This window comes from Giraffa tippelskirchi, chromosome 13 (assembly GCF_054371585.1).
Source record: "Giraffa tippelskirchi isolate mGirTip1 chromosome 13, T2T-mGirTip1v1.2.pri, whole genome shotgun sequence".
Taxonomy (NCBI): Eukaryota; Metazoa; Chordata; class Mammalia; order Artiodactyla; family Giraffidae; genus Giraffa; species Giraffa tippelskirchi.
The window spans coordinates 3761440-3780473 of record NC_137287.1 but is presented as its reverse complement, the minus strand read 5'-3'; the positions used below and the strand labels follow the sequence as shown (position 1 = coordinate 3780473).

Genomic DNA, 19034 nt, shown 5'->3' with positions numbered 1-19034 from the left:
AACACGTCCTTTCCCACAAGCGGGCCCTCCTCCTGGTCACTTGGAAAGCTTCCAGATCTGAGGGCTTACTGCATTCATCCGGCGACCAGGGCCCAGTGGCTAGCCCCCTCGGTCCGCGCCCTCCTCCATTCTGGGAACATCCCCCACCCCCACCGTTTACCCAGCGTTGGCCCCGCACTAGCCGTGGGCGTCCGGCCCACCTGCTCCTGTCCTGCTGGCCCTGCCCGGCAGGGATCGGCCCTGCCCCGTCCGGATCTGAGGGCACGCGGGCCTGTACGAAGCGTCCCCGAGGCCACTCATAGGGGTCACGGCCTCCCTCCCCCATCGCGGGGCCTGGGATGGAGCCAGCCGGCTCTGGCGCTCAGCAGAGCTCCTGGAATCCTGACTGAATGAGGAGGCTGCGCGGGTTCTGGGAACGGCGGTCCGGCCGGGGACCCCGCGGGCGTCTCCAGGGCCAGAGCGGGGCGGGGGGTCCCCCGAGGTGGGGATGGCTCCTGGGAAGCCGCGGGGGCGGGGCGCTGCGGCCCCCAAGGCCGGGGTCCCAGTGCACACCGGCGCGCGGACCCAGGGCCGAGGGCGCCCTCGAGCGAGGGGCGCGTCCTCTCCCCCCACGCACGACCCTTTGAGGCCGCGCTGGACCCCGCGTGACCGGAAGTGCCCCCCCGTGGGCACTGGCGGGGCGGAGCCCAGCGGCGGCACTTCCGGTGCCCACGCGCCGCCGCCGCGCAGCTCCGGGGCCGTCACTTTGTGTAGCGCGGGGCGCGCAGGCCCCGGCCCGGCCCCGGTGTCCGGCGGCGGCTCGGCGGCTGGCGCGCGCAGTGAGCGGGCGGCGCGGTGAGTGCGCGGCGGAACCGGCGGCCGGCGCGCGCGGGCGGCAGGTGCGGGCGGGCCGGGCGCGGGCGTGGGGTCGGGGTCGCGCCGCCCCTCGACGCCGGCGCGCGAGGCCGCGGGGAGATCGCGGCGCGCGGCGGGGCGGACCGGGCCTGGACCTGGGGTTGGGGGGGCCCGGAGCGGCGCGCTGGCCCTGCCTTGGGCGGCCGCGCCCACGCTCAGTGCAGCCGGTGGACCCCCGCCCCGGCCTGCGCGATGCGGGCGGGCTCCGAACCCCGGGGTCGGTCCGGGTGGGCAGCGCGGAGTAGGCGGGCAGCGGAGGACACACGCGCGCGACTCCTGGGAGGTGCCCGCCACGGTCTAGGCCGGAGGGGCGGGGGTTGGGCCGCGGCCGCCCCCGGGACACACCCATCCAGGAGGGGCTGTCACGGCCTGGCCCCTACTTCCGCGGGAGGCGGGGGCCTGAGCAGCCCCTTGGAGGGGTAGAGATGGCTGGGTTCGGCGCCCCCCGCGAGCCTGCTTAGTGACCTTGGGGGCCTGGTCTGGGTCTTTCCTCTGCAAATGGAGGCTCCGGTGGGCAGCTTGGCCGAGTCTTGTACCGCCAAGAAGCACGTTGGGGAGTTCACTCCTGGGATCGGATGGGGTCCTTCCTGGGGTCGGACGCGGTCTGGGCTGCCCCGTGTGGTCTCAGAGATGGGAGAGGGGCTGGCCTTTGGAAGAGGACCCAGTGGGCAGAGGAGAGGGGAGGTATGCAGGGTCAAGCCCTACTGTGCCTGTGTAGGGGAGAGGTTGGTGCTGGGTTTTGGTTCAACAAGTGTCGGCAGGTCTGGGGAGCTGGCTGCCAGGTGAGGGGCTGCCTTTGGGCAGCGGGCACGGCCCGTGGAGACACCTGTACCAGGAGCACACCAGGAGTGTAGAGGGGCCCAAATCGTGGCCAAGCAGTGAGGATCCTGGTAGTCAAGGAAGAAGATGGAAGCCTGGAAGGCCTTGAATAACGGGTGTGGCCAGTGAGGCCACCAGAGGGTAGGAAGGGGCCCAGCTGCCCCTGCGCCCACCCATTCCTCCTGCTGCTCCCTGTAGGTTCCCTGGATGTGGGATCTCAGTGGAGAGTTGCTGAAAGTTTCCCAAGTTTGCCACTTGCTGTCTGCGTGGCAGGCATCTTGTCACCCCCGCGCCTCTGTTCCAAATTCTGCAGCACCGTACCCTAGGGTGCAGCCCCGCCCCACCCCCCAGGCAATAATGGTCTGGGATGACCTATGGGGTTATGTTGATCAGGTTGCTTACCTGGCTTACCTGAGCGGGATGCCAGGAGGTGAGTGTCTGATGGGCTGGCAGGCTGGAAAGAGAAGAGAGGAGACTATGCAGCACATACCTGGCCTGGGGAAGCAGAAGGAACCTGGCACCCAAGTTACTTAGTTACTTTGTTTTTCAGAACCGTTCTGTTCCAGATGCTGGGTCAGGATGGAGGGATGTCTGGCTGTGCCATCGGCAGGGTGACTGCCTGTCTCCGTGACAGCCGGGTCTTTCCCTCCCTGGTCACCAGCAGGTGCACCTCTTAGGAGAAGAGACTTCAGGGCCTGACCTCCTTAGATGCACCGCCAGTGAGTTCCAGGGTGAATGACCCTCAACAGCAGTTAGTCTGTTCCGGAACGTGATAGTGGGGCCAGAATACTGAGTCTTAAAAATCTTATGTTCATCGCATTGACCACAGACTTCAGAATCATTCTTTTGGTAAATATCTGAGTGCTCACTCTGTATCTGGCACAGAAGAGATTTGAGAGAGGAGCAGAGGGAACTTCTGCCTGCCTGGAGTTGACTGTGTACTTGGGGAGACAAGCAATAAGCAGACAATTCAATAAGTGTATTAAAATATAGGTGCTGAGAGCGCAGAGTCCTGGGAACTGTGGGTGTCACAGGAGCCCGAGGGGCTGCCTCCAAACGGGAGCAGCATGTGCAAAGGTCCCGAGGTGGAACGAGCACGGGGTCACTTTATTCCAAAGCCACGAGTCCTCAGGTGCAGGCCCCGCCAGGGGGCGTCTGCTCTGGGAGAGAGCTAGGCAGGAGGGGCTCTGCTGGGCTTGGCCTGGCATCTGGGCTCAGCCTGAATTTGCAGCCTGAGACCTGGATGAGAAGAGCCTCCCTCTGGGCCTGAGGTGGGTGGCGATTGGGAAACCTCTGCCGAGCATTTCTGACACCCCGAGTGCTGGGCAGGGCTCCGTCCTCCTGCAGGTGGCCAAGGTGACACATGGCACACGTGTTTCTACAGCTCGGGCACCTTCACGTGGCCAGAGAGCCGCGGAGACCAAGGACACGGGCTCTGGGAGTGACTGGGGCGGAGGGTGGCCCTCCTGGGTGTAGTTCCCACAACCGGCACATCTGGTCCAGTGATACGGGATCTAGAATGGGGTCACCGTGAGGGTCAGGACAGAGGTGGCTTCTGGGTGCCCGTGCGCCCCTGGACTTGGGTCCTGGTCTCTGGGAGGAGCTGTGCGAATGCTCCAAGTTCCCTCCCAGTTCCAGTGTGGATTTTAAAGCAGCAGCGCAGAGCACTTCAGAAAAACAAGTGCACGCTGCCTTATTAACAGAGACGTGAGGAGTTGTGGTAGGAGCTAACCCCTGAGCACTTCTCCTAGGAGGTGCCCAGTGGTCTGGACTGTTCTCATGACTGGGGGGCACCTTTCTGTGGGGCCCCGTCCTGATTTAGGGGTTCTGCGGCGGACGCCGTGTGCTGGTAGAGCTGGCTGTGCTGGGGTGGGCCCTGGTGTCCCCTGATCCTCCGGGGTTCCCACTCTCTGCCCAGGATCCTGGGGTCGCTGTGATTGTAGTAGGCTTGGACTGAACTGAACTGGCTCACTTTGGAAGTGACCCCACTCAGGTCTGAGAGACTGATGAGGCATGCTGGCTGATGGCCCTTAGCCTCTGCGCTTTGCACTCAAAGCCCATGCCTGTCTTGTCCTTGGTGCTCCATTGGGCTTGGTGAAGGATACGCAGGTGGAAGGCAGGAGTGGCCCCAAGGCTCTTGGCATCCCGTCCCTCTTGGGACCACAGCCCCAGGCTCTGTGCCCCAAGCAGTGTGGCCATGTCCCCCCCAAAGTGCCTGGCTGAGCTGTCTGTGACATCCACATGAGTTGCAGGTGCTGTGAGTCCCCAGAGCTTTGATGACTTGACACTTACGGCTCTCTGATCCCTAAACATGAACAGGGTCACCAGGCGTTTTATTTCACCTTTGCTGGTCTAGCAATGAACCAGACCTCTATGACCTGCTGAGCTTTTTCCAGGTGCCCTGGATAGCATGAGGGGTGAGGGGTGTGCCATATGCCTGCTCCAGAAGGGGCCTGACCTGCTGGCTTGGCAGAGCAGGTCCTCCGGGCAGGGTGGTCTCACCTTCCCCACCCAGGGGGCTTGCCTGCATGCTCAGACCTTGGGTCCCATACACCCTGCTGCCAAGTTTGTGCGTCCAGAGCTGGGTGAGCATCTTCTCCACTCATATATCAGGTGGGCTGTTCCTCACAGGCTGCGTGCACCCCTTTCAGCTAAACACAGGCTGGACCACCCTCCAGCATGTTGCCTGGACTTTATGCTTCCACGTCCTTGAGAATAAAAAATGCAGGATTAACCCCCAGTTTACTCCAGGAAAGCACGGTGGTCCACAGCAGGCCTGTCCTGCTCCCAGGAAAGAGCCGAGGCCACCTAACGGGAGTCACAGTGAGGGGCTCTTTGGCAGCATTTCTGGGGACAGAATCTAGGTTGAGCCCCCTGAGATCATAGAAAGCGCTCCTGTCCTGGTGCCTGGTGCCCGTTACTGCATCTCAGGGCAGAGCAACCCCGCCTCCCCCGGAGGGCTGCGGGGCCCCAGAGCAGATGCGCGGGGGCGGCTTGTCACCGTCACCGTCACCGTTGCCGCCTGTGTTTCAGGCCGAGCTGAGGCTCCTGGCAGAGGCGATGGCAGCCCCGCGCACGACTCCAGACTCGCCGGCCGCCCAGCTGGAGAGGCTGGACGGATCAGAGTGTGGTCCTGACCAGGAGGAAGGAGAGGAGGAAGGAAAGGGGGAGGAGGTGGAGGCGCTGGAGGAGGACCAGGAGGAGGCGCTGGAGGAGCGGCTGGTGGAGGAGGTGGCAGTGGACGTGGACGTGGAGGTGGACGGCGTGGTGGAGGAGGCGCTGGAAGAAGAGCAGAGTCCAGCGTCGGGGACCCAGGAGTGCCCCTGCGGTGGCAGGGACACCGAGTTGCTGGGCCTTCAGGAGAAGGGTAACAGAAAGGAGCTGACCCTGGGGAGGAAGTTTCGGGGGGCTCCAGGGGGCAGCCGGGAAGAGCTCTTGGACAGGGCGGAGCTGGGGCTGTGGGGTCAGCGTCCTGCATTTGCAGAGGGGGCATGGCAGGGAGCTGCCCATCCTGGTAGCTGGATGGACACGTGTCTGTCCAGGACTAAAGCCCGACCCTCAAGAGTCTCCCCCCTCAGCCCTGCAGGCCTCCCGGGCTCCAGCCACGCCGAGGGATGAGAACCTGGAGCAGGAGGGGGAGGGGGACGAAGATGAGGAGGAGGAGGACGACGACGACTCCCTGACGTCTGCGTCTCAGGTGAGCTGCCCCCTGGTCTGGGGCTCAGTTAACTGGGCAGGGGTTCCCGGGTGGGGGGTGGGATCCGCACCTGCTGTTGTGGAAACCCCCTGCTGGCAGGGCAGTGGCTCTGTGGCTCCCCGGCCGAGCCCCAGCTGTGAGCCAGGTCAGGGCTGCAGGAAGCAGTTGGCCGTCTCTAGCCCGAAGCCCAGGGTTTATGGTTCTGCCATCCTGGGCCCGACCCTTCCCAGGCCACTGTCCTGATGGGGCGCCTATGCCCACACTCTGTTAGTGCCAGTTGTCCACCCCGGCATGAGCTCTCACACCGCTGATGTGACGCCTGGCTTGAGGCAGACAGTGACGCGGGAGGGGTGAGGTGGCCACGCAGCACAGCCAAGGGGTCCTGGGCTTCGGCGTGAGACCCTGTGCTACCCCACCTGAGCTGAGCGTTCTCCCTCTCTGAGCCTGAGGTCCTGATCTCCAAGTGAGACTGGCCTGTGCGAGGCCTGGGAGCCCGTAGTTCCATTGGGCATCTGTAGGCTCACCAGTGATAGGGTGCTGGGCTGTGTCTCCATGAGCCCCACATTGCAGGGCGAGCCCACTTCCCGCCGAAGCGATCTCCTGTCCTGTCTTCGTGGAGGTGTGCCCCTGCCTCTCACCCAGGGCAGAGAGGGCAGAGGCCAGGACGCTTTGTTTCCCAGGGGTTGGTGACCTTTGAAGACGTGGCTGTGTACTTCTCCCTAGAGGAGTGGGAAAGGCTGGACGCAGACCAGCGGGAGCTCTACAAGGAGGTCATGCGGGAAAACTACGGGATCCTGGTGTCCTTGGGTGAGCAGAGCCCTCCGTCTGCAGGAGGCATCCTAGCTCGACGGCTGCCTGGGGCTTAGCTGTCTGAGGGTGGTTTGTGGAGCCCGAGGGTCCCAGAGGACGGAGTGCTGGTGCCAACTCACCTCCCAGGGAAGCCCTGGGGACCAGCCTAGTTTCTGGCCAGGGTGTGTCATGAGGGGCTCACTGTGGCCCAGCAGCGCCGTGACCCAGGTTCCATGTCCTGTGGAGTGGCTGGCCCAGCGCTGGTCTCTGTGCTCCCCTTAGAGGCCTCGAGGGGCGAGGAGTCCGGAGGCAGAGGAGAGGGGTGGGGCCCCCTGCAGAGGGTGGTGTGTGAAAGGGGCTTGGCAGGGGAGCTGGGGGTGTGGGAGTTCCAGCGAGGAGGTGGGGAGGCCGGTTCTGGAAGGGACGGGACCGGAGCCGGTGCAGGCAGTGCTGTGCGGGTCGGGGTGTGCGTGCAGCCCTGCAGCTGCTGCCTGGTCTCTTCGGGGCAGGATACCCAGTCCCCAAGCCGGATCTGATCTTCCGGCTGGAGCAAGGAGAGGAGCCGTGGGTCCCGGACAGCCCCCGTCCCGAGGAGGGAGACATCGTCACTGGCGTCTACACAGGTGAGCGTGACACAGAGTCTCGCATGGTTTCTGCCAGACTTCAGCCTGCACCTTCGCTGCAGCCCCGGAGAGGGGCCTAGTGCTGTTGATCTGTGCTGTTGGGGGGCTCCGTGGGTACCGCATGGCGCTGGGGGCTCACCCCTGCCTTTGAGGGTTGGCTCCTCTTGCTTCCAGTCTACAGAGGCCCAAGGGCTGGGGAGTCTGTAGCGAACCTCAAGGCTCCTGTTACAAGTATTTAAAAACAATGCTCTCTCCTTGCCCTGGCCTCTGGTGCTTTTTGTGTGCCTAAGGGTCAGCTGTCGTGGCTTCCCTACCCATTCAGCCATCTCGCTGGGAGGCCTGGGGCCAGGACCGGGGGGCGGGGCAGCGTTGCAGAGGACAGTGTTCAGGGTGGTGGGTTTCTCCTGAGACCCTGGACCCAGCTCTGTTCCTCCAACTTTCTGGGCCTCGTTTTTTAGACGAGTAGAGAATAAAGAGTTTGAAGGAAACCCGTAGTTTTCTGCCCCGAGGCTGTCAGACTGTTGGTTCTATGGAGGTGCCCCGCGGGGTCTGTGAGCTGTTCGGGGGGTTGGGAGGTCCAGTGGAGGCCCGTGCACAGTGCGTGTGTTTGGCTTTGGTCTCGGGTGATGCTTGCCTTGTGCGGGCTCCGGATGTCTCATGCCACTCACATACCTGGAATAGCGTGTAGATGTTTTAAATAAAATACAGGAAGACACAAAGAGCGCTGTGCCTACACGTGTGCCCTTCAGAGTGTTTCCTTGTATACTGTGTATTCTCATGACAGCTCTGTGACATAGCAGAGGAGGGGCGACTGGCCTCACTTGACAGTGGAGGAAATCAACCTTTAAAGGAGTGATTCAGTCACTCGCCCACGGTGGGCTCAGGCTTCAGGCCTTAATTTCCACCGTGCCGTGGGCCAGCCTTCCTGCCCTGGGTCCCCGAGTTCTCTGGGTCCCTGTGGGAATGTCTCCTGGTCTTCAGGATTGGTGGGCGGGCCTCCGGCTGGTAAGAAATGCTGCTGTTGCCTCCAGGCTGAGACTGGGATGTGATGTTTCTCAGAGGGTCTTAGCGGGAGGTGTGCCCGGTTTCTGGGGTCCAGCTCTGAAACGCTACCTGGGGACAGAGGGACTGCAGGCCTCTATTGGCCGGTCTCTGAACATGTGGTTGGCGTGTGTCCCCCTTCACGTGTCTCGGGGGGAAGTATGGGCGGGTTGTCAGGCTTGGAGCATGGCCCCAGCTGAGACAGTCTTCACCCGGTGTTAGAGTCCTCAGGAGTGGAAGTGTCAGGGAGACGAGGTGCCAGCCTCCCTTCCCCAGGGTGCACTTGTCCACTCCCTGCCATGGGTTCTGGAAGAGGTGGTGGAGAAGGCCCCCAGCCCTTTCTCAGAGCACCTCCTCCGCCCTGGCTCCAGCCTCACCAGTAGACCTGATGGGTCCTCACTCAGATCCCAAACAGGGTTGCATCTGGGAACTGGGGGAACCCTGTTCCCACCACAGCCTGGAGTGACCCTTCCAGGTGCTGGAATTCGGAGGCGGACTGCATGGTGTGTGGCCGTGGTGGGCAGACGCAGGCACAGTGACGGTGCCCACAGGTGCTCTGAATGCCTGAGGTGCTGCGGGCCAGGCTCCTCATGTGACGTAGCGCCTGCTCTGTAAATACCAGTTCCCTCCTGGGTGTATCATGCTGGCAGGCATATCACCCCCATAAACCAGTTCTGTGTCCGCACTCCTCACTGAAGGGTGAGGTCAGGAAACTGCTTGGTGGAGGAGGGACAGAATTGCAGGGTCCTGGGGCGGGTCCTCAGCCTTCTGTGATGGGAAGATGTTTGTAGCTCACCCAGTCTTAGTCAGTTTGGGACCATTTTTCAAGTGCACAATGGCTCAGAAAAAAAACAGACTTCAGGGAGGCTGGTCTGCCTACACAGTAGCTGGAACATAGGGTGAGTGCAGACAACTGAGGCCTCCAGGCCCCTGTAGGTCTCCTTGGCTTAGGGCAGCCTTTATTGGTTCTGCTCTGGCAGTGGGAGCCTGAGGCTGGGGGAGAGGGACCCAGAGCGGGAGGGATGCTGAGCAAATCTTAGGTGTTCATAAAGTCAAGTTCTCCGTGGCGGGGCGTCCTGGGACTGGGGTCTCAGCTGCCTTGGGCCAAGCAGGCCAGGAGGTGGGGTTCTCCAGGAGACAAGGGGCTTTGGGAAAAAAGAGCAGGCATCTCAATCTATTTTTCTGGCTCGTAGTCTCACAGGAGCCCACAGGCAATGTCACCCACTTTGTAGGTGTCCCTGGTCTTCAGCGAGGTGGCAAGTCCTGGAGGGAGCTGGAGGTGTGGAAAAGGGATTAGTTGAGTCCATGTGAGGCAAGTTTGAGAAGGGAAGGAACACCAGCCTTCCTAGGAGGGACGGAGAAATCTCCTGTCTGCATTGTTCCTCCTACCTGGGGTAGGGATGGACGCATCCTGAATTCGGCCCGTGCTTCGGAAGCCTGGGGTCCCGCAGAAACAGCTCCTTGCAGGAGCCGGTAAGGGGCTGCTGGCACGGGGTCTTCTCACCTCTCCCGTGGTCTTCTCGTCACCTTCAGGGGCCTGGTTCTGGACCGACGACATAGAGGACCACGAGGAGGACGACGACGAAGACTTCCTGGCAGAGGTAGCCGAAGAGGAGAACGAGCCCCCGGGGCTGTGGTCGGCGGCCTACGGAGTGGGCGACGTGCCTGGGACCTGGGGCCCCGACGACTCGGATTCTGCGCAGACTCCGGAGGGGTGGGGTCTGGACCCCGGCGGGCTCGAGGTCCTGGCCCCGGGGTCTGAGTCGAAGCCCTTTCTGCCGGGCCGGGAGCCGGGTGCGAGCCTCCTGGCGCCCTGGGCGTTCTCGGCCGCGGTGGCAGCGCCAGCTGGGCGCCCGGAGACGACGTGCGACGTGTGCGGCAAGGTGTTTCCACACCGGTCCCGGCTGGCCAAGCACCAGCGCTACCACGCGGCGGTCAAGCCCTTCGGCTGCGACGAGTGCGGCAAGGGCTTCGTGTATCGCTCGCACCTGGCCATCCACCAGCGCACGCACACCGGCGAGAAGCCCTTCCCGTGCCCGGACTGCGGCAAGCGCTTCGTGTACAAGTCTCACCTGGTCACGCACCGTCGAATCCACACGGGCGAGCGGCCCTACCGCTGCGCCTTCTGCGGCGCGGGCTTCGGGCGCCGCTCCTACCTGGTCACACACCAGCGCACGCACACGGGAGAGCGGCCCTACCCCTGCCCGCACTGCGGCCGCAGCTTCAGCCAGAGCTCTGCGCTCGCGCGGCACCAGGCGGTGCATACGGCCGACCGGCCCCACTGCTGCCCCGAGTGCGGCCAGGCCTTCCGCCTCCGCGCCGACTTCCAGCGCCATCGACGGGGCGGCGGCTGCGCAGAGCCCGGGGGTGAGGGCCCTCGGCGGGAGCCTTGCAGCGAGACGGGGCCCGCGGCGGGGACCGAGGAGGCCGAGGCGGGGCCGGAGGGGCCCGAGATCGATGAGGCGGACGGAGAGACTGAGGGAGAGGCCGAGGCGAGAGAGGCGGTGGTGGAGGCGCCCACCCCCCGGAGCAAGGACGACCCCGAACCAGACAGGCGGTTTCTGGGGCTGGGCAACGGCCTGGGGGAGGGCGAAGGTCCTTCCTCACACCCGCTCGGCTTCCACTTTCCCATGCACCCCAAGTCTTGGCTCCACCCGGATGGCTTTCCGATCCTGGGCCTCCCGGACTTCGGGGAGCGGCTGCCGGCCGACGGCCGCCCCCTGCCCGGACCCCTGGGGGGCCGGCTCTCCCTGGTGGAGGGCGCGGGGCTGGCCTGCGACCCTTTCGGCGCTGGAGCCGGGCCTGGAGGCGCCAGCGGCCTGCGCGCTTTTGGGCCTGCCGTCGGGGGGCTGCTGGCGGAGCCCGCGCCCGCCGCGCTGGCCGAGGAGGAGAGCCCGTGGATCTGCTCCGACTGCGGCAAGACGTTCGGGCGCCGCGCGGCGCTGGCCAAGCACCAGCGCTACCACGCGGGCGAGCGGCCGCACCGCTGCGCCGACTGCGGCAAGAGCTTCGTGTACGGTTCGCACCTGGCGCGCCACCGCCGCACGCACACCGGCGAGCGGCCCTTCCCGTGCCCGGAGTGCGGCGCGCGCTTTGCCCGCGGCTCGCACCTGGCGGCGCACGTGCGCGGCCACACGGGGGAGAAGCCCTTCGTCTGCGGCGTGTGCGGCGCGGGCTTCAGCCGGCGCGCGCACCTGACGGCGCACGGGCGCGCGCACACGGGCGAGCGGCCCTACGCGTGCGGCGAGTGTGGCCGCCGCTTCGGGCAGAGCGCGGCGCTGACGCGGCACCAGTGGGCGCACGCCGAGGAGAAGCCGCACCGCTGCCCCGACTGCGGCAAGGGCTTCGGTCACAGCTCGGACTTCAAGCGGCACCGGCGCACGCACACGGGCGAGAAGCCCTTCCGCTGCACCGACTGCGGCCGCGGCTTCGCGCAGCGCTCCAACCTGGCCAAGCACCGGCGCGGCCACACGGGCGAGCGGCCCTTCCCGTGCCCCGAGTGCGGGAAGCGCTTCTCGCAGCGCTCGGTGCTCGTGACGCACCAGCGCACGCACACGGGCGAGCGGCCCTACGCCTGCGCCAACTGCGGGCGCCGCTTCTCGCAGAGCTCGCATCTACTCACCCACATGAAGACGCACCGCGGCGCGGCGGGCGCGCCGGGCCAGGCGCCCGCGGCGCCCGCGCCCAAGGCCGAGGCGCCCGTCAAGGGGCCGCCGAATGTGGGCGCAGGGACCGGGCCCGGGGAGCACGGCAGCACCCTGCTGGAGTTCGCGGGCGGAACGAGCTTCGGCTCCGAGCCGACGGCCGCCTTCGCGGGGCCTTCGGGCGCCTACGAGGAGACCATCCTGTGAGGGCCTGTGACGGAGGCGCAGGCCGCTAGGCCGCTGGCCCTTTGCTCCTCTGGCCTCGGGGGTTGCCGAGGGCCCCAGCCCTGGTGCGGTGCCTTACCCTCAGCCCCGGTGCACCGGCCTCGGGCTTCCCTCCTGCTCGGCCCTTGAGAACCGGCTGCCGAGCTCGCATAGCCGTGCGGGGGGCGCGGGGGGCGAGGCGAGCCGCGCGCGGAGCCGATGGGGCAGGGGCGGCCACCCCGACGGGAGACTGCGACATCCCTGGATCGATGCGGTGAGGCCACGCGGTGGGGACGGCAGGCGATGTTATTTATTTTGCCCGGGTTCGATTTGGGTGGCCCCGGGGAGAGGTGGCATGTGAGTGAGTAACGGGGGGTTTAACGTAAAGGCGAGGGAGGGGAAGGCCTTGCGTCAAGGGAGGGTGGGGTGGTCGAGGGGTTTGGCTGACGACTTCTTCCCATTCCTCAGCGGGAGACTTCAGGGACCTCCTGGCCGTCCAAGTATGTCCGGAAAGCGTTAAGGACTGTGCGTGGCGAGGGGAGACCTCGTGGGTTTTCAAAGGACCGTGTTCCTCCCTAATCCGGGGCGGGGGAAGCAGAGATGCACCTGGGAAAGCTTTTATTCTGTGACCGCGGATATTTATTTCCATTGCTTGTATGGCCCGAAGAATCTGGAAGGAGGAGAAAAAAGCCAGAAACCAAATCGTGGCCCCATGCAGGATGGGGTAGGATGAGGTAGCAGATGTTCACAGGGTCCCCAGGGACCTTGAAGCCTTACTCTCCAGGGTCCTTACTCTGCTCACCCCACTTGAGCGCCGAGATCCAGCCTGGCGGCGTGGGGTTTAGTCTTAACTTCCCCTTGGAATCCTTTGGTGCCCTTACCCCAGGCAGCTGGAGGCGTGCACTCAGAGATTCCACCGCAGCACTGTGCCCCAGCCTTCTGCTTCTCTGCCCGCACGGGGGGCACATACAGGGCCCTGCTTTTCTGCGCCCGTGGCTCACTTAGATCCAATAACCCAGTGTGAAGTGACAGAGGTCGGTAGCAAGGTCATTTCTTATATCCCACGGTCAGGGCTATGACCGCCCACCCCCACCCCCAACCAGGCTCCTTTCACTCTGCCTCTGTCATCCTTCTCCACTAGAAGCCAGCAGTGTTTCTGTTTAGATTCTCATTCCACAGAGTGGGCGGTGAGCCGTCCACCTTGGGGGGCTCCAGCCTGAGCCGGTGGCTCAGTGACTGACCAAGTATCCAACTATGCAAGGCCCACGGCTGGCCAGCACCTGCCTTCCAGGCCAGGCCGTTTGGAGCCACCAGGTCACCTGCAAGACACCTGCCCCCCCCCTTGATGTTTTTTGGGCCAATGTGAGTGGGGTCAGAAAACCGAAATTTTGAAGCAACCTTATTCCCTTCTAGACCTAGTTCCTTCTGTGTTAGTGTAGACGTGGCCTTGGGGCCTGAGAGCTGGCAGCCAGGCTGCTAGAGGCTGGGCGGTAGGAGGCACCGTAGTCACCGTAGTTGGTGGGTGGGAGGAGGGCCTGGCTGGCCGGATGGTGGTGGTGAGAATTAGCCTGGCCTATGGGGGTGGGGGGGGTGGGGGGGTGAGGAGGACAGGGGTTCCCAGGGAGGCGCCAGTGGTGCTGGTTGGTGCCCTCTGTCCCTAGCCTCTCTCTCCTGTGGGAAGGAGCCTCAGGAAGGGCCCAGGGCCAGGTGGGCCAGCCCCGCGTGGCGGGGGTCCGGTCCATGCCCATCCTGGCCCAGCCCTTGAGCACAGACCTGCACCCGTCCTGGGCCCCAGCCGCCCTGCCCCGCCCCGCAGCTGTCGGCAGGAGGAAGGAGCTAGCTTTAATAAAGAGTGGACAAACGAGCCTTGTGCCTGGACTCCGTGTTGTTGCCCCTTCTCCAGCCCCTCAGGGAGGCCCTGCAGGGCTTCAGGCCCGTCTTGTTTCTGCAGACGATCTTAGGAGTGTCTCTTTTCAGAACCTAGAATTGGCCTGTGAGGAGTCAGCCCAAGAGAGCTTCAACCCCTGCCGCCCATGTCCGCCAGGCCTTTCCAGGAGTCCCCAGTGGGCCTGCACACAGCCACCTATTCCTTGTAACACGGGCACTTATGTTGGGATGCAGCCTCGTTTAGGGTTATTTTGGCCAGGCCCCGTTCCTGGCAGTCCAGACCTCTCTCCTGAGGCCCCAGCACCACACAGGTTTATCCAGGCTCACCTGCTCTGTGCCAGGACGGAGCCCGCCTCCCTGCACCTCAGGCGCCGTCCTTTGAACTGATTTGTTGATTTCTCACCACACGGTGTCCCTGCGACCAGACCCAACTCTCCTGTCCTTTCCCCAAGGATTTGAAAAATATGAACTATGAAGTCAATTCTCTTTTAAAATGTGGTTTGGAAGCATCAGAACAGAACGCGGTATTTGAGTAGCAGATGGACATTAAGACAGTGTAAACTGGATGGCCTTGAGGATCTTAAAGTCTCTTCAGAAAAGTTAAGTTATTCCCTGATAGAGCTTACAGTTGTCCAGCCAGATACTTTATTTTAGGGGGGAAATAAGGCAATCCTGATGGTTATAGAAAAGAAAAGGTAGACCGCCTCCCTCGTTTTGAGAGGATTTCCAAATTTCTGGAGTCCTGATTCATTCCACAAATGTCAATCTGGCATCTTGCATCATGGCCAAGGAGGATCGGAAGCCCCCAGGGCCCCATGAGACATGGCCCATGAAGGCGGTGCTTTGAGAATTGTGAGGCCCTGAGCACCCTCTGGTCTTCACTTAACCTTTATTGCTTGAATCTTCCCATCCTCCTCCCTTTCTCCTGACACCCTTCCACGTAATCCCTTCAAACATTTCCTTATAGCTTTTTTTTTCTTTTCCTAATTGGCTACATATGGAATAAAAATATTTTGAAGTTTTGGATTATATTTATTAAATAAAGCTTTATGATCCTTGTTCATTATTTAATTTTTACCCCTGATTTCAAAACCCACGCTAGTTGCAAAATTTCCAACAGTACAAAAATGAGTTAAGTACACACTCTTCCTGTAGTCCTACCACATCCAGCCATCAGACACCACCGTTGCTGCAGGCGTGGGAGCACATTTCTTCACGTAGAAATGTTTTAAAACTCAAGACATGCTTTACTTGCTCTTACCACTTGCTTTTTTCATCTAGCCACAATACACGCTTTCTTATCTGACAGAGCTTCCTCACTTGTTGAACTGCCCCATCATAGCATCTTCATTTTGTGGATGTACCATCATCACCTGTGGAACTCCTCCATCAATGGCTGTTTATTTCCAACTTCTCACTGTTGAAAACAGTGCTGCAACATAGATTTCTGTACGTGCATCTGTGCAGTTATGTAGATTTTTAAGGTACCAGTTGATATGAGATAAAACCCTGGAAGTGCTGGTGCTGGGTCAAAGGGCATTCATATTTAAATTTTGAGATGCAGCTAAATGGCCATGGAGGACAGCTTCCCTGGTGGCTCAGATGGTAAAGAATCGGCCTGCAATGTAGAGACCTGGGTTCGTAGGTCAGGAAGATCCCCTGGAGAAGGGACTAGCAACCCACTCCAGTATTCTTGCCTGGAGAATTCCATGGACGGAGGAGCCTGGAGGGCTACAGTCTGTGGGGTCACAAAGAGTCGGATGTGACTGAGAGACAAACACTAACACGGCTAACTCCAGCCTGGTGCCTTGTTCTCCCAGGGCAGCGAGAAAGTGCTGGCAGTCTGTGGCTGCCTCAACACGCGCCATCAGCATTCCATTTAACTTGGTTCTGCATTTTACAGAGAGCTGAATGGCTTGCATCTATTTCTTTTTAACATATAAACAGCTTTTTTAGAAGCAAAAACAAAACCTTGTGGCCTCTGCTAAGGTATTTCTGTGGCTGTGGATAGAAAGTATCTCTACCAAGACTGAGTTGTCTTATCTTGGATTATGGCTCCTTCACTGTTCGTGTTTGTGTCCTGTGCTTCCTGCTGCAGCCTCTCCTATGGTTCCTAGGGGGCCCTGAAGCAGGGGGCCAATATGAGGTCCCCTTTCTTTCTGTTCATTCATTCATTCATTCAGCAGAATCCTTGAGCAGAAACCCCTACTGGGGGCTCCCTCTGGCTATGCTGGGGGCATGTTCAGTGCTCAAGCCCTTAAAACATTCTACTCCTCTAACTCAGTGCTTTGAAAACTGGCTTCTAACCCACAGTGAGAAACCCATCTTACATAGTTGTGACCTAGAGCACTTTAATGAGCCGGTACTTAATCCTTGCATTTTTTTATCCTGCCATATTTAATCTATTTCATTAAACACACACACACACACACACCTCACCCCATAATGACTCATGACCTGCAGTGTGGAAACCATGGTTGGAATTCCCCTACACTCCAGCCCCCTTCCGAGTGAGGACCTCCCCCAGCTATGGGAGGGGGTGCTTTCCCAGTGTCCAGGCAAGCAAAGACAAGAGACCGGGCTGGGACTCTGTAAGACTTCCGTTTCACATGCACCTCTGAGCCCCTGTGTCTAAGGTCTTGAGGGAACTCAGGTGGACCTTGGTGACCTAGGCAGTGGGTGGGGTGTGGGAAGCCAGGACAGTGTACCTTTTTGGAAGCCCAGAGCCCTTCTTTCCTCCCTTTTGTCCTCTTCCTCCTGTCCCCTCTCAGAGAGAGGGAGATGCCAGAGCTGGCTGGCATAATAGCTGCTCACACCTCTCTAGCATATGTGTCCTAGATGCTGTTCTGAGCGTTTTATGTGAATTAATTAAATTTGATACAGCACATCTATTATTGTTAGTCCCATTTTGCAGATGAGGAAATTGAGACACAGAAAAGTCTCTTGCCTAAGGTTTGCCATGATTCAAGCCCAGGCAGTGATTCTCCAGTGTATGCCTGACCTTTTTGGAAACGAGCTGATAGACAAACCACCTCCTTTAATGGAAAACGTCTTTCTAGGGGCAACCTAACTCCCCTGTCCTGGGTGAGCTGACCCCATGATGATGGCTCAGGGGAGAGCAGAGGACCTAAGCGAACAATTAGCTTGGTTCCTTCATTGTTGTTCAGTTGCCAAGTTGTGTCCGACTCTGTGACCTCGTGGACTGCAGCATGGCAGGCTTTCCTGTCCTTCACTACCTTCCAGAGTTTACTCAAACTCATGTCCGTTGAGTCAGTGATGCCATCCAACCATCTCATCCTCTCTCAGCCCCTTCTCCTCTTGCCCTCAAATCTTCCCCAGCATCAGGGTCTTTTCCAATGAGTCGGCTCTTTGCATCATTCTTCACTGTGAAGGGGGAAGAAGTCCTCTTTCAAGTTGGAGGGGGTGTTGTTTGCTAGGTTGGTGGGATGTGCTTCATGTTTCAAGCAGATGCTGTGTTTGTCATGTGGGGAGAGCCTGGCTTGGATTTGCAGAGAGAGAAGGCTGATGATACTCCTGGAGAGAGCTGTTACCCAAGTCCTACAGGGATAACGCTTTGCCCCAAGGACAGTTGGAGGTGGGTTTCCATAACCTGCAGCAGGTAGAGGTCTGACCAGTATGGGGGAGCCTGGGAACTTTCAAAATTTTCGTAGAGGTTACAGAGATTAGATGTCCACCTTCCCAACTTCCCGCATTTGGAGGGCTCAAGCTCTCAGGGAGGCACAGGCCCTGACTAGGACGTCTATCCTGGCCTGCATGGCATGGGATTCCAGGGGGCCTATGTGCCCTTCCGAAGGTGCCCTCGGAGGTGGCTGTGCAGAGACCAGGTTACTGCATGTGTGATGGTCACAGGGCGCCGGGCAACCAGAATGCATTCATATTTGCTGCAGATACATGGGTGGCCATGGAGGAGAAGAGTAGAAGCTGTCTCCTGTCCAATGTTTTGATGACTTCTTCCGTGTCAAAAACAACCCCAGACTTAGTGATTTAACACAACCACCATTTGACCGTGTGCGTGGACTCTGTGGGTCAGGACTTCAGACAGGCATAGTGGGGCTGGCCTTTCTCTGCTCCATGAGGTCTGGGACCTCCACTGGGGCAGACTGGGCAGCTGGAATCGTACACCTGGTCTTGGGCTAGCATGCCCCCAGGTGCCCTCCACCCCCGTGTGGTTTGGTTGTCTTCACATGACTGGATACCACAGGCCTGAGCACATTCCAAACACAAGGCAGGATCTGCGTGGCCTTTGATGACCTCAGCTGAGAAGTCACATTGTGTCACTTCTACCATACTCCATTGGGCAAAGCTCTTTTGAGGGGAGGGGTGTACAACCCCAATTCTCAGTAGCAGGGATGTCAGAGAATTTTGCAGTTATTTTTTAACAGCCGCACATATCCTTCCTCATGTTGGGTGTTAGCCCCCAGAATGAAGCCATCTTTATTTGGCTGTTTAGGAGACCCTCAGCAGGGTGGCTGCCCACCCCCTGCTCTCCCTAAAGGGAAACTTGTCATGTGTGAAACATTTGTGTATCTCAGACGGTAAAGCGTCTGCCTGCAATGCAGGAGACCCGGGTTTGATCCCTGAGCCGGGAACATCCCCTGGAGAAGGGGCAACCCACTCCGGTACTCTTGCCTGGAAAATTCCATGGACGGAGGAGCCTTGTAGGCTGCAGTCCACAGGGTCACAAAGAGTCGGATATGACTCAGCAACTTCACTTCACTCACTTCAGGAATCCTTAGATGTGCAGAGAGATATTCCTGCATTTCTATCAACATTATTCAACCAAGAAGGGACAACCAAGGGCCACCAGATGTTTGAAAGAATCCTGCCAGATGAAGCAAACCCACCAAGAGTCTCCACACCAGACTAGTAGAACTTCCATAAGGAAAGAAAAAAAAATGGTGATTGAAGAAATTAACAGAAATAACAGACGATAATTTCCTAGCAGTCATGGACCTGGGTCTTCAGAATGAAAGGGCACACCAAGTGCTGAGCAGAGTGAAGGGACTCTTTTGCTACATGCATTCTTGTGAAAATCCAGGACAACAATTATAGACTTTAACAAATATAGATTTTAAAACTTTCTAGAGAGGAAAAAATTCAGTCCCTTGTAGAAAAACAGAAATACACTGACATACAGATTTCTCATTAACATAACTGAAGTAAATCCTGCAACCTTTTTATGGGAAGTACTCCTTTTGAGATTTATTCTGGAAGATTTCAAATATATGCAAAACTTGAAAGAACAGTATACTGAATGCCTTGTGCCCATCACCTACCTTATGTCATTGTTAACTTATGGCCAAACTTGCTTCATTTACACGCCTACTGACCACTCTCTCTTCCAGTGCCTTGATTGTCTTAAGACAAATTCTTGACATCTTACCATGTTGTGAGTGCATGCTAAGTCGCTTCAGT

At 59.8% G+C, this 19034-nt stretch overlaps 1 protein-coding gene across 6 annotated transcripts; it reads left to right on the top strand.

Moving 5' to 3' along the window:
• Positions 1-676: 676 nt before the first annotated feature.
• Positions 677-13573, top strand: ZNF316 (zinc finger protein 316). 6 transcript variants are annotated; one of them, XM_081552775.1, is made up of 6 exons: positions 677-834; positions 4747-5080; positions 5292-5410; positions 6091-6217; positions 6709-6822; positions 9397-13573. In XM_081552775.1, exons 2-6 carry the CDS (start codon positions 4774-4776, stop codon positions 11712-11714), a joined length of 2985 nt encoding a protein of 994 aa, XP_081408901.1. In that variant the 5' UTR covers positions 677-834; positions 4747-4773; the 3' UTR covers positions 11715-13573. The 6 variants fall into 6 exon arrangements, 5 of the variants coding, with proteins under 5 accessions (XP_081408901.1, XP_081408900.1, XP_081408898.1 ...); XM_081552774.1 differs by having other exon boundaries at positions 715-834; positions 5256-5410; XM_081552772.1 differs by lacking the exon at positions 677-834 and adding an exon at positions 2445-2562 and having other exon boundaries at positions 5256-5410.
• The last annotated feature ends 5461 nt before the right edge of the window (positions 13574-19034 follow it).